This window comes from Pelophylax lessonae (assembly GCF_965119305.1).
Source record: "Pelophylax lessonae genome assembly, chromosome: 3".
NCBI lineage: Eukaryota > Metazoa > Chordata > Amphibia > Anura > Ranidae > Pelophylax > Pelophylax lessonae.
Window position 1 is genome coordinate 323960472 of NC_138770.1, and position 15259 is coordinate 323975730.

The window sequence follows — 15259 nt, forward strand, 5'->3', positions numbered from 1 at the left end:
TATCCCTGGTACATCAAACTGCATTGCTGACGCTTTATCTCATTTCCAGATCACACGATTCAGAGAACTGCTACCGAAGGCAGATCTGGAAGGACTGCTTTGTCCAGACTACTTATGGAACCTGATCTAGAGCCGTTTTTTTCTGCAATAAAAATCTCGGTGGCCCCGCAGACATGGGCCAAGTACTCAGCTGCATGGCATAAATGGGTTCTGTTCTGTCAAGGGCTGGGTCTACCCCCTACGCCACCTGATGAACAAGTAGTGTTGGCCTTTATGGGTTCTTTAATGAGTTCTCAGTTGTCTTACAATCACATCAACAAAATTTTAGCGGGAATCTCATTTTTTCAAAAAATTGATAATGGCCATAGTTGCAATAGCTTTTTTGCAGTAAGACAGGCTCTTAAGGGCTATAGGAAGCTTACTTTTGCCAAGGACACACGTAGACCTATTTCATTTGACCTGTTAAAGAAACTCTGTTTGGCCACACGGGTGGTCTGTTTTTCAAATTTTGAATCTTGCCTTTTTTCTACCGCTTTTGTTATATGTTTTTTTGGGGCATTGAGAATATCTGAACTAGTAGCTGGTAGCAGAACAAGTGATACGGGCCTTTGTTTTAATGACGTCATTTGGGATTCTAGTAAGGTATCCATCTTTATTAGATGTTCCAAAACGGATCAGCTAGGTAAAGGGCATTGGTTACATCTGGCTGCTTGCGGCGAGCCTGTTATATGCCCGTGCATAGTGACTTCTAGTTACCTAGCTATTAGGCCCAAGGGTCAAGGAAAATTTTTAGTTCATCAGGACATCCGTTAACAAATTTTCAATTTTCAGCGGTCTTAAATTGTTGTTTGAATCATCTAGGCCTTAGCCAGCTAAACATCACTACCCATTCGTTTAGGATAGGGGCGGCCTCCGAAGCAGCCAGATTAGGTCTTGAAGAATCCATGATTAAGCGTTTAGGTAGGTGGGAGTCTAATAGGTTTAACTCTTATATAAGGCCTAATCTATTTGTCTAATTTCAGGTTCCAAGGCCACAGTATGGATAGTTGGACATTCGTTCATCTATTGGGCCCGTAAAAGAGCATCGCAGAGATGTTATTCAGAAAATTTATCTTTACCAGAGGAGCATTTTCATATTTTATGGAAAGGAATTCGTGGTTTGAGATGGTCAAATTTTCCTTTTATAATTCACAGGTTATCGGATGCTTGGCCAACACCATCCATACTGGTTGTACACTTGGGTGCGAACGATATTGGAGGTTTAAAATCATTAGAGTTGTTATTCGGTATGAAAAGGGATTTGTATCATTTTAAGTTGTTTTCTCCTACTACGGTTATAATATTTTCAGAGATAGTGCCACGTTTGAAGTGGTCGGTTTTGCCTGAATTGAGACCTTTGGAAAAAATGAGGAGAAGGATCAACCATGCAATGGCTAAATTTATGCCATTGATAGGTGTTTTTTCTTTTCGTCATACAGACCTTGAGGGTTTCTTTCCTGGATTATATCGACAAGATGAGGTGCATTTATCTGAAGTGGGTTTAGACATTTTTAATTTAGGGCTGCAGTCCTGCATAGAGATGGCCGCGGGTTTGGGCGGGCCGGTTCTAGTTTCCAACTATTCCCGGCGGGTGGGGACTTTTGGTTTGGTTAATACTTGAGTTATATATTTTCGCTTGAGTTCTGTGACTAAGCGAGATTTATTTATTTATTTATTTATTTATTGAGATTCATATACAGATTTATATTTTGGTTTGGTTTAATATTTGATTATTTGTTGAATGAATAATTTTAAAGATTTTAAAATTATATAAAATAAAACCAATAAAGTGCCGCGGCCATTTCTATGCCAAAACTAAGGATGGTGTGTTGTGTGTTTATTTTTTAGAATAAGTATAGGTTGACCTTGCATCCTCCTTTCCCAGGAAAAGCGGGCGAAAGAATTGGCGCCCGCAGACATGGGGAAGGGGATGCGATAATTGCAGGTATCGTATATAAAAAAAAAAAAAAATGTGTAATTTAAATGTGTGCATTATTTGTGATGCTGCCCCTTTAAGAGCGCAGTTCAGGCGGGAAAGCTCTGCTCACGCCCCCCTTCTAGAACCTTCAGGCAGTCGTTATAAAAGGGGGTCCGCACCAAGGGGTCTCTCACTTTCCTGACTGGAGGCTGCCTGACAAGCTCCCCTCCCTCCCGTCGCAGGCACTTTATGTGGTTGATTGTCACCCTTGAATCAAGGGGGGACTTTTGGTTTGGTTTATACTTGAGTTATATATTTTCGCTTGAGTTCTGTGACTAAGCGAGATTGATTTATGTATTTATTTATTTATTGAGATTCATATACAGATTTATATTTTGGTTTGGTTTAATATTTGATTATTTGTTGAATGAATAATTTTAAAGATTTTAAAATTATATAAAATAAAACCAATAAAGTGCCGCGGCCATTTCTATGCCAAAACTAAGGATGGTGTGTTGTGTGTTTATTTATTAGAATAAGTATAGGTTGACCTTGCATCCTCCTTTCCCATGCAGAAGTTCAACACTCCTGAAAGTGTTGGTTTCCAAGTAGATTTTGGGGGATGATTCCTCAGCAACAAACAGGTGTTCAGCTGCATAGGCAGCAGGCAAGGTAATTATTTATCCCCTCTTTTTTCAGTAACATGTTTTTTACAATTTTGTTCATAGATTGACAGGGTCACCACAAACTTTTTAAAAGTAGGATCCAAAACAAAGGATGCTTCAGCTCAATGTACAGCTAAAATGTAATCATAAAACAACAAATTTTACTCAAAGATGTTCCTTAGTGGCTGCATGATATTTTTGCTATTTTTACACTTATCTTTTTGTAACATTGCTTATTGTTGCAGATATCTACAATTAAAATGTATTTTCGAACATTGCTGTTAATGCCTGAACATTTATCACAACATTCAAAGGATTTGCTCAACCTTGCTCACATTTTTCTCAGCTTGAAACTTATTGCTCCAAATAGCAGTTTGGATTTTTTTTCTTTCTCATTCTCTCTTCCCTTCTTTCTGTTTATCTGATCCATGAATCTGGGCCACATTTAGTACTGTGTAGCCTTTTTATGATTTTTAAATACAATCTATCTTCAGTCAGATATTTCATAAGAATTTGATGCCATACTATGTGAACTGGGACAGGGCACATTTGTTAAAGTGGAGTACCAGTCTCTTGTAAAAAAATAAAAGTCAGCAGTTACAAAAACTGTAAGTGCTGACTTTAAAAAAAAACAGCAACTCACTTCTCCCATGATCCAGCGGTGTGCTCACCCCAGCCGGTTTTACCCACTGTCTTCTGTCCTCGGCACCGCCATCTTCACTATGGGAACCCATATGTGACAGCTTGCTGCTTCACAGCCCGGTGCCCACTGCACTTGCATGAGTCCTTAAAACGGAACTTCCCCTTTTGTGTGGAGTTCCACTTTAAGTTAACAGCTGCTCAATACTTCTGCTTATGGGATGGCTTCAGGTATTGTGTCTGTACAACTTCTTCCCAGCTACCCCAAACAGCTACCACACTAAAGTATAGGTTTAGCAATGTAATACATATGTGCATACATGCATGATGTGGCACATGAAATGTTATTCCTTATTTTCCATGTTTTTGATAATTATTGGATTGTGTTGAGTCTGGTTATCCATCCATCCAAATTATTTGTGTTATGACAGTCCATTGGGCTGTCCCTTCCTTGTGGAGTCTGTTTTAACCACTGATTGATCATTGTAGATGCCTGAAGTATTACATTATTTTCTCTATATTTTGCTAATTGATTTACTCCATGAGTATAGGCTGTAATTGATTCAATATTGTGAAGTAATCAACTAGCTTTATAATTGAATTGTTAATTTAATTTAACTATATACTTTATACTGGCAGCTATTTTGAAAACCCCATTCTTTAATTCCTGTACTGAATCTTATAGGTGCTTGATAATCAAAAGCATTGGATTTCCCAAACAATGTTCTAAAATAAGCCCTGCTTTTGTTTTGGAACTGGGTGATACCTAAAACCCATTGATGAGATCTGTATCATGGCATGACTCACTTATATAAGATACCACTTAACAATTTAAAATGTAATACTGTATGTATATGTTTTATTTACTCCCAATCGTTGTCTTTAAGGCCTGGTTCACCCCTATCCATTGTTTAGTGCATTTTCAGTTTTTCAGAAACACACTGCAGTCCATTTAGCATGGTTTCCTTTGGGTCACGTTCACATCTGTGCATTTTATGGGAAGGGCCAGGAACCAGCAGGTTGGTTCTATAGACTTCAATCGATCAAAAACGTATATTAAAAAAATGCAAAATGCATCTGGAATGTGCATTAGTTGAAACTTGCATAGGTGAGAACCAAGCCTAATGTGCCATTCTAAATGCACTGACTTCCCAGGAAAGGTCTAAAACAAATATCATGATAAGCCATTAAATATTACATCTTATATACTGTGTGTATATATATATATATATATATATATATATATATATATATATATATATATATATATATATATATATATATATGGTATACTGTATATATGTACATCTCATACAGAGTTAGAATGTCATCAAAAAGGTAATTTATTTCAGTAATTCAATTAAAAAAGTGAAACTCATATATTTTATATAAATGCGCTACACACAATAATTATTTACACAGAAACTGATCCTCAAAATACCAAAAAATAAATAATTCAACATCTTGATATAATCCAGAAGGTCCAGGGCCAGGCCTCCATCATGGGAAACTGTAAGCATATCATCTTTGCTGACTAAGACTGGGTTCACATATGTGCGAATTGGATGCAGGTATCCCCACGTCTAATTCGTATGACATGCAAATGTTACTGGCTCTCAATGGAGCCAGTTCACATAGGTTCGGGACAGCTGCGGAGCGAGTTTCAAAAGGATCCTGTGCATGTTTGGGTCTGGTTCAGATGTGAATTCAGGCAAAAACCCGCGGCTGCACATATGTGCACATAAGTATTTTGCCAAGGGTTTCTCTGTCTGATTCTAAAAGCATTGGTATGTCCAGCTTTTCTTTCCTTTACATTTGGGTTGTAGCACCCATTTAACAAAGTCCACAAGAACTTTTAATCATCTTTATTACTAAAGAACAATTGTAATAACCTGTTTTATTGGAAAACCTCCCAATGGGAGGCTAAATTGTTCTCGTTTACTATGTTTGAACAGTGAATAGCAGTAAAAGATTTAACATACACTGCTTGTAGTATATGGTTATAGGAAGTGCTACCTCACTGATTAACTTGAAAAAGATGATGACCATAAACTCAGCTGGTACAACAAAAATGTAATTTTGTTGTACAGTTATTTAAATTGATATTTTTTTGGGATAATGAAGGAAATTGAGTCACCCACAGTTTTTTCATCTGCTTTTTCTTTGATTTAGTTGATACATCCGCTTTAGATTTTGTCAGCTTGTATTCACTATAAAAATGTTTGTCATAACCTTGTTGTGTAAGGTTCAATGCCATTTCATATAATTTCACTGCCAATGTTAGAAACACATCTAATTTTCAATTTAATTTGAATTACTGAAATAATTCAATTCAAAAAGTGAAACTCATATATTTTAAATAAATGCGCTACACACCGTAAACACCTATGCGATCCGATTCTGGTGCAGACCCAAAAAAGGGTCCTGTGTGAGTTGTGTCTGAATCCGATGCTCATTCAGCCATACAATCTGTATGGCTGAATTTGCATCGCACAGACATCGCATTTGATTTGCAGAGCAGTGCGCTGAGAATCACATGCGATGTCTGTTATCGCATATATGTGAACCGTAGCTAAATATTAACTTCTGTTTGGTTTAATTTAAAATGGATTTCCTTACCACTCTCAATTTAACAAATTTACCATCTATAGATGCTGGCAAATGCAAACAATACAACAATCTAGACTAGAAGAATTATTTGATTGTTAACCAGTTTAAAAAAAATATAATAAAAGTGCAGGGTGGGTTTTGCCTATTTATGGCATATCTTCAATGCAAATAAAATATGTGCAAAATTATATATATACATACAGTATCTCACAAAAGTGAGTACACCCCTAACATTTTTGTAAATATTTTATTATATATTTTCATGTGACAACACTGACGAAATAACACCTTGCTACAATGTAAAGTAGTGAGTGTACAGCGTGTATAACAGTGTAAATTTGCTGTCCCCTCCAAATAACTCAACACACAGCCATTAATGTCTAAACCGCTGGCAACACAAGTGAGTACACCTCTAAGTGAAAATGTCCAGATTGGGCCCAATTAGCCATTTTCCCTCCATGGTGTCATGTGACTCGTTAGTGTTACAAGGTCTCAGGTGTGAATGGGGAGCAGGTTAGTTAAATTTGGTGTTATCGCTCTCAATCTCTCATACTGGTCACTGAAAGTTCAACTTGGCACCTCATGGCAAAGAACTCTCTGAGGATTTGAAAAAAAGAATTGTGTCATGTACCTGGGTGTCCTTGAACCGGGAGGTTACCAGTTTTGCAGCCTGCAGCCTTGCCTTTTGTGCCACAGGGAAGCTCTGGACTCTTTGCAGTGATTTTCCAGCCTGATGCATTTTCTTGGACTCACTAACCCCCCTGCTGCCAGCTGCGAACAATGGATAATTTAACCAGCCCATAAATAGCAGCATTTCCTGTTACTCAGTGCCCGTTTGTTTGGATTATCTCCCTGGGTGTGCTGTTTGCTCTGAAACTCTGATTATCATGTATAAAGTTGTGCCTGAATTCTTGACTTCTCTCCAGCCTGCCGATTCTGTACTTCACCACCAGCTTGTGTATGACATCTGCCTGCCTGACAATTCTTTGGATTTCGTTTATATACCGCTTTGCCTGATCTGTTGCTAGCCCGACCTCCCTGACTATGTTTTCACCTGAATCCTCAGCACTCAAGCTCCACTTCGGACTTTACCTCACAGGTACCTGACAATTTGTTGCTCTACATAAAGATGGCCTAGCCTATAAGAAGATTGCCAAGACCCTGAAACTGAGCTGCAGCACGATGGCCAAAACCATACAGCAGTTTAACAGGACAGGTTCCACTCAGAAAAGGACTCGCCATGGTAGACCAAAGAAGTTGAGTGCACTTGCTCAGCGTCATATCCAGAGGTTGTCTTTGGGAAATAGATGTATGAGTGCTGTCAGCATTGCTGCAGAGGTTGAAGGGGTGGGGGTTCAGCCTGTCAGTGCTCAGACCATACACCGCACACTGCATCAAATTGGTCTGCATAACTGTCATCTCAGAAAACCTCTTCTAAAGATGATGCACAAGAAAGCCCGCAAAGTGTTTGCTTAAGACAAGCTGGCTAAGGACATGGATTACTGTAACCATGTCCTATGGTCTGATGAGACCAAGATAAACATATTTGGTTCAGATGGTGTCAAGCATGTGTGGCGGCAACCAGGGGAGTACAAACACAAGTGTGTCTTGCCTACAGTCAAGCATGGTGGTGGAAGTGTCATGGTCTGGGGCTGCATGCGTGCTGTCAGCACTAGGGAGCTACAGTTCATTGAGGGAACTATGAATGCCAACAAGTACTGCTACATACTGAAGCAGAGCATGATCCCCTTCATTCAGAGACTGGGCTGCAGGGCAGTATTCCAACATGATAATGACCCCAAGCATACTTCCAAGACAACCAATGCCTTGCTAAAGAAGCTGAGGGTAAAGGTGATGGACTGGCCAAGCATGTCTCCAGACCTAAACCCTATTAAGCATCGGTGGGGCATCCTTAAACAGAAAGTGGAGGAACGCAAGGTCTCTAACATCCACCAGCTCCATGATGTCATCATGGAGGAGTGGAAGAGGACTCCAGTGGCAACCTGTGAAGCTCTGGTGAAATCCATGCCCAAGAGGGTTAAAGCAGTGCTGGAAAATAATGGTGGCCACACAAAACAATTGACATTTTGGGCCCAATTTGGACATTTCCACTTAGGGGTGTACTCATTTTGTTGCCAGAGGTTTAGACATTTATGGCAGTATGTTGAATTATTTTGAGGGGACAGCAAATTTACACTATTATACAAGCTGTACACTCACTACTTTACATTGTAGCAAAGTGTTATTTCTTCAGTGTTGTCACATGAAAAGCTATAATAAAATATTTACAAAAATGTGAGAGGTGTACTCACTTTTGTGAGATACTGTATATATACAGTGCCTTGCGAAAGTATTCGGCCCCCTTGAACTTTGCAACCTTTTGCCACATTTCAGGCTTCAAACATGAAGATATAAAAATGTAATTACAACAAGTGGGACACAATCAACAAGTGGGACACAATCATGAAGTGGAACAAAATTTATTGGATATTTCAAACTTTTTTAACAAATAAAAAACTGAAAAATTGGGCGTGCAAAATTATTTAGCCCCCTTAAGTTAATACTTTGTAGCGCCACCTTTTGCTGCCATTACAGCTGTAAGTTTCTTGGGGTATGTCTCTATCAGTTTTGCACATCGAGAGACTGAAATTTTTGCCCATTCCTCCTTGCATAACAGCTCGAGCTCAGTGAGGTTGGATGGAGAGCGTTTGTGAACAGCAGTTTTCAGTTCTTTCCACAGATTCTCGATTGGATTCAGGTCTGGAGTTTGACTTGGCCATTCTAACACCTGGATATGTTTTTTTGTGAACCATTCCATTGTAGATTTTGCTTTATATTTTGGATCATTGTCTTGTTGGACGACAAATCTCCGTCCCAGTCTCAGGTCTTTTGCAGACTCCATCAGGTTTTCTTCCAGAATGGTCCTGTATTTGGCTCCATCCATCTTCCCATCAATTTTAACCATCTTCCCTGTCCCTGCTGAAGAAAAGCAGGCCCAAACCATGATGCTGCAATGACTATGTTTGACAGTGGGGATGGTGTGTTGAGGGTGATGAGCTGTGTTGCTTTTACACCAAACATAACGTTTTGCATTGTTGCTAAAAAGTTCGATTTTGGTTTCATCTGACCAGAGCACCTTCTTCCACATGTTTGGTGTGTCTCCCAGGTGGCTTGTGGCAAACTTTAAACTACACTTTTTATGGATATCTTTAAGAAATGGCTTTCTTCTTGCCACTCTTCCATAAAGGCCAGATTTGTGCAGTATATGACTGATTGTTGTCCTATAGACAGAGTCTCCCACCTCAGCTGTAGATCTCTGCAGTTCATCCAGAGTGATCATGGGCCTCTTGGCTGCATCTCTGATCAGTTTTCTCCTTGTATGAGCTGAAAGTTTAGAGGGACGGCCAGGTCTTCGTAGATTTGCAGTGGTCTGATACGCCTTCCATTTCAATATTATCGCTTGCACAGTGCTCCTTAGGATGTTTAAAGCTTGGGAAATCTTTTTGTATCCAAATCCAGCTTTAAACTTCTCCACAACAGTATCTCGGACCTGCCTGGTGTGTTCCTTGTTCTTCATGATGCTCTCTCCACTTTAAACGGACCTCTGAGACTATCACAGTGCAGGTGCATTTATACAGAGACTTGATTACACAAAGGTGGATTCTATTTATCATCATTAGTCATTTAGGTCAACAATGGATCATTCAGAGATCCTCACTGAACTTCTGGAGAGAGTTTGCTGCACTGAAAGTAAAGGGGCTGAATAATTTTGCACGCCCAATTTTTCAGTTTTTTATTTGTTAACAAAGTTTGAAATATCCAATAAATTTCGTTCCACTTCATGATTGTGTCCCACTTGTTGTTGATTCTTCACAAAAAATTACAGTTTTATATCCTTATGTTTGAATCCTGAAATGTGGCAAAAGGTTGCAAAGTTCAAGGGGTCCGAATACTTTTGCAAGGCACTGTGTATATATATATATATATATATATATATATATATATATATATATATATATATATAGTATATACACAGTATATACTATATATATATGGACTAAAACACAAGCTACAAATAAGCCTAGGTTTTGACAGATATAGCTAAAGCATCCTTTAGACAATGATTTTGTTATTTTCTATCAGCATTTGATGCATCTGGCTAGTTTTGCATAATGTTTACATTTGGCACTTGAGCATTGCTAAGAAGCTAAATAATGTGTTTGCCATCCTGCCACATGTCCATGTTCGTGGTGTACGTATGGAATGTATGCTCTGGGGCTTGGTTTGTAAATGTAATTAGGAGCCCAATGAAGTGACAAATTATGTCATTTTTAGATTTGACATTCAAGAACCTGCTACATAGCTTTGTTCTCAATAATGTGTACCTTTTGAATATCAAGGCAATGACAAAGTCTGGATTTACTTTTATTCTCCAGTCACACTCTTTTCCAGGAGGGTAAGGCTGAGGATAGTTAGGTGACAAAATTACTCCTGCTGGGCCTGTCAAGTTTCCACCACAAGCAGCTGTTACAACAAGACATAAGGAAACAAAAGTCAGATGATAAGCCATACATAACAATTCTTCCATGAAATTCAATAAACAGTGTTCATTCACAAGTGCAGTAAACAATAGCAACTAATCAGAACCAGTAATGTTCTGGAATAACTTCAGCACAGTGAATTTTAATTATTCTAAATGGGTTACATCATTAAAAGTGAGACATTTTCTCCTTGCAACGTTTTAATGTTTAAATGCTGATTTTACCCCAAAATCGATGTTTCAAAGTTTGGTATAACCTCTGGTTTCTTTTAAGGACAACCGAGCTGAGATTTATTCCTTTAAATTACTAGAAATTTACACCTGCTGCGTACATTATGAGGACCTTTAAACTTCTTATATTAAAAAGAATGCAGCTCAAAAAGTGAGAACACCATTATGTAATTGGTAAAAACTGAGCCTGGCATTTTTTTTTTGAAAAATAAAAAACTGGGGAGAATTTGGGTTCAACACCCCAGATTTTAACTATAACTGAAATATACTGTAAATTTCCACACGCAGTCTTGATACATATGCCACATGCTGTATTGAGCGTATTCCCAAAAAGTGTATCTAAAGCCAGTTTTTAATTATTTTTACTTTTTGGAAGAGTGGTAAAATGTTAGAATTTCTGTTTTGCTTTTTACTGCTAACTGTGTCCCCACAATGAAGATGTACTTTCTCTGCTTGTCTTGTTAGTTAAAATAAACACTGTACAGTTAACACAACAATAAAAGAGGGGATATCTTACAATAGGCACAATCGTATCAGTTACAACTGTCTAATAGAAAATCTCCCCCTCAGATTTGCCCTTACTTTTGTATTTTATACTAAACAGGAAGTGAAGGTAAACCTACCCAATATGGTTTAGATGGCAAATAAAAAGTGGTATTGTCTTAACCATTCTCTATTCCAAAAATGTTGTCTTTATAGATATTTAAAGTGTTAATTTACCTTTTCAGAAAAATTGAAATGTGAACTTACACCCCACACAGTCCCCATACCCTGCTATAACTCACTTAAGTGATGCAATGCCAGCGCCCACACAGCCGGTATAACTTTATAAGGATTTAAAATCTCTGCTTTTCTCCATCTGCAATCTGCAGGGCTTCTAGGAAAGTTCAGAGCATGTCTGATTGGTTAACATCAGCACATGCTGGCACTGACCAATCAGAAGCACTCTGATCCATTCCAGAATCCCTAGAGAGGAAAGAGGGAGACAAGTTTGATTTACACTACAGTGGCTGTGTGGGCACTGACAGCATTTGATTACACTTTAGGCTTGCATAATTAGAAATCTGTATTACTAAGAAGAGAAGAGAATATTCATATATGTATGTGTACAGATATTTATTCTGTGTATTTCAGTTACTATAATTCTTCACCTGGCTGTAGGTAAGATACACCTAGAGGCTTATTTCTTCATTTAATTTATTTTCATTTTATTTCAGCTGTGAAATAATTATAATATTAGATTGTAATTCTTATGTTTTATGATTTGTAACCATTGGTTCGGTACTTTGGACTTCACTTTGACAAATGTTACATGAACGGATAGCGGATAAACAAGTGGGACACAAGATACAATGTTCACTTTGGTTTCCTTACAACTTTTTCCAGCATAATAAGCTGGGTAAACTAACATATTAACATAAAGCTATTCTACCTACTATTAAAGTGCAATAAAGGCTGATTCCAAATGCATTATTCTTAATTTAATTGTAGTAGATTATAATAAAACTTTGATTGATCTGCTCATTGCATTTAAAAATTGTAGGCATGATTTGTAAAAAAAAAAAAAAGGAACATCAGTGCTTGTTTTAATTTATGAATACATCGAAACAAGAGAAAGCAACATCATATATACAAATGTAATAAAAAAATAAAATACCTATGCAATTTGGTGGGTCTGGCTGCCAAAAGAATCGATTATTTAGCTGCACACAGGTAATTGTAGCTTGTCCTTGTAACTGATACCCAGGATGACATTGAAAGCTTATGGTGTCTCCTGGCTCTCTGCTGTCTCCGTATCTGGAACCGTTTTGAGGAATTCCAGGATCATTACATGTTGAAGCAACAGAAGCTAAAAGAAAAACATATATTTAATTAATAATGAATAAAAAAAAACAACATTATCATTAGCAGTTAAATTAAATTATTGTATAACATATTACAATTCATAATAATGGCATTAACCAATTAACCAGTTTTAGACACTGTTGGCCTAATTCATAGTACCGCTATTTGGCTATGTGTCACAAGTGTCTAAAACTACACAAGTCAAATAAACAAAAAGTAATGGAAGCACACAGGACAAGGGATGAGTGAATGCCTCTGGTTTTGATTTATGAGTCATTTCCCAAACACATTGTAAAATCTTAAAATTGCAAACTGTAATTTGAACAATGAGAGGAGAATCTTGAAAGTCAATTCTGGCCATTTTCAAGTCTAAAATACACAAATTTGACAAACAAAGGGGAGCTGGGCATTGCCATTGCAGATATGAACTAACGGAAAAAAACTTTAAAATATACCATTCACCTGGGAAAGGAATCTCCCTTTTATGTGACTAGGAAGACATGGGAAAACACCATTCCTTTTTAAAACATGCTTAGGGGTGCCTTTGAGCTGCTTGAAATGTTATGGAATGACACAATTCTTACAGACAGCACCAGCGAAAGCATATTTTGGCATTACATATTTAGCATGTGTAAGGTATTTAATACATTTTCCTTTTTTTGGTTTTAAATACAGCAGCAGTATCCCAAAAATAATAATTTTAACTTGAAAAAATGTTTTGGGTTGTTTTGAATGCAACACTTGGTTTTTACCTAACAGTGGTAGGCTAGATCTGAGTGGAGGAAGTAACGGCCACAACACATCTAAAATCTATAAAAAAGTTTGCTCTTGAAAAAAAAAAGGAATAAATAAATAAATAAATAAGGCTAAAGCCCTACATTTTGTTCCAACTGCCAAACAGTGAGAAAACAGTCTCATAGTATAGCTTGTGCTGTTCTTTTTAGCAGTACCACACTGTAATTTAGTAAAAGTGTAATAAAATATGAAAACTAGTTGCACAAAAAAAACATCAAAACCGCAGCCAAAATTCCAGAGATGGGGAAATGTTTATTCTTGAAAAAATTAAGTTTATTTTTTGAGAGAAAAAAGCTAGAAATATTGACCAGACTCCATAGACAGTACACTTGAAGAGGCTGTATTTTGAAAAGGACACACAGCATGGAGCTTTTACATCTAAAAATTCAAATCAAAGTGTATACTGTATATTCCACAGAAAAAGGAAGACATATTGTACACACTGCAAAGACCTTATATTAACATTTACAGTAGGCTGCATTTTTAAAATGACATATCACATGCAGCTTTTCAGCCAACAAATTCACATTAAAGTATACATATATTACAGAAAATGAAAGAATATTATAGACTCTGGGGAAAGCATTTTAACACTTGGAGTACATTGTCTTTTCAAAATGGCACACTACAGGCAGATTTTCAGTCACAAAAAAACACATTAAAAAGTATATATTTACCTGAAAAAGAAAGATATACAGTATGTAACACACTCATCAACGTTATTTAAACAATTGGAGTAGGCTAAATGTAGAGCAAGAGGTACTCTATTCAGTTTTAACCAAAGAAATCAGCCTTATTTTTTACATAGTTATGTGGCTGGTAAGGGTGAATAAAACACTGTTTCATCCAGTTCAGTGTGTGTATGTTTACCATTTTCTACTATTTTAACATCCCTGTAACACATTCAATTTTTTTTTTTTTCACTTTATCCACACTCTTCACTGATACCAACAACCGTTGGAGAGTTCCACATCCTTACTGCTCTAACAGTAAAGAACCCTTTATATATTTTAGGATTGAATTTCTTCTTGTACAACTTCATTGTTTGGCCACATGTCTTCTTCAGAGACCTTAGATTAAATACATTTCTTTAAATGCGATTTAAAGATTGTGATTGTATAATGTGATCAAATCCCCTCTTAAACATGTTTTCTCCAGGGAGAACACGTTTATATTTGTAGTCATTTCTCATAACTGAGGTCTTTTAGCCCCCTTATTATCTTTGTTGGTATTCCCTGGACTCTCTTCAGTTTAAGGACATCCTTTCGGAAGATTGGTGCCCGAACTAGACTGGACTGAAGAGTCAAGATGTGACCAGGGTTTTGTAAAGTGGTAGAATTATAGTTTCATCTGTTGAGTAAATACCCTTTTTAATACATGATAATACATTTTTTTTAAGTCTGGCTTGCTGCAGTTTGGCATTGCATGTTATTGCTGAGTCTGTGATCTACTAGGACCCCCAGATCCCTTTCCTGCCTCAATTCTCCCAGAGGTTCTCCCCCAAAAAGTAACTTGCATGCACATTTTTAGATCCCAAGTGCATTATCTTTGCATTTTTTCAATATTAAACCTCATCATATAGCTGTCCACCCATCTATTTTAGTGGGATCTTCTTGTAAAGTTGCTATATCCTGTTGTGAAGTTGTTACCCTGCTTAGCTTTGTATCAACAGTAAACACTGAGCTTTAACTATTTATTACAATTTCTATATATCGTTTGTGAACGCTGTTCAAAATTCTAGAAAATATGACATTAAAGCGGAGTTTCGGCCTCAAATACCTTTTTTAACTAAAAATACCCCTATAATACTAATTCATCGCCCTTTACAGAACCACTATTTTCATACTTACAAGGTGTACAGTATTGGATTTTAGTCAAAATCTTTCTTTTAAAAACGCTGTCTGGGCGTGGCCATCTTGGATGTGGGCATCTGAAGCCACTGTGTAATCTGCTGTGTCCTTCTTCCTCATTCCAGGG

At 37.2% G+C, this 15259-nt stretch overlaps 1 protein-coding gene across 1 annotated transcript in view; it reads right to left on the reverse strand.

The window, feature by feature from the left end:
• CSMD1 (CUB and Sushi multiple domains 1) overlaps nt 1-15259 on the reverse strand; it is a 2644830-nt gene that overhangs the window by 572277 nt on the left and 2057294 nt on the right. Inside the window, exons 27-28 of the mRNA XM_082250071.1 lie at nt 12300-12491; nt 10257-10395 (exon numbers count right to left, since the gene is read on the reverse strand). Coding sequence (XP_082106197.1) covers nt 10257-10395; nt 12300-12491 — 331 coding nt within the window. The remainder of the gene's footprint in view (nt 1-10256; nt 10396-12299; nt 12492-15259) is intronic.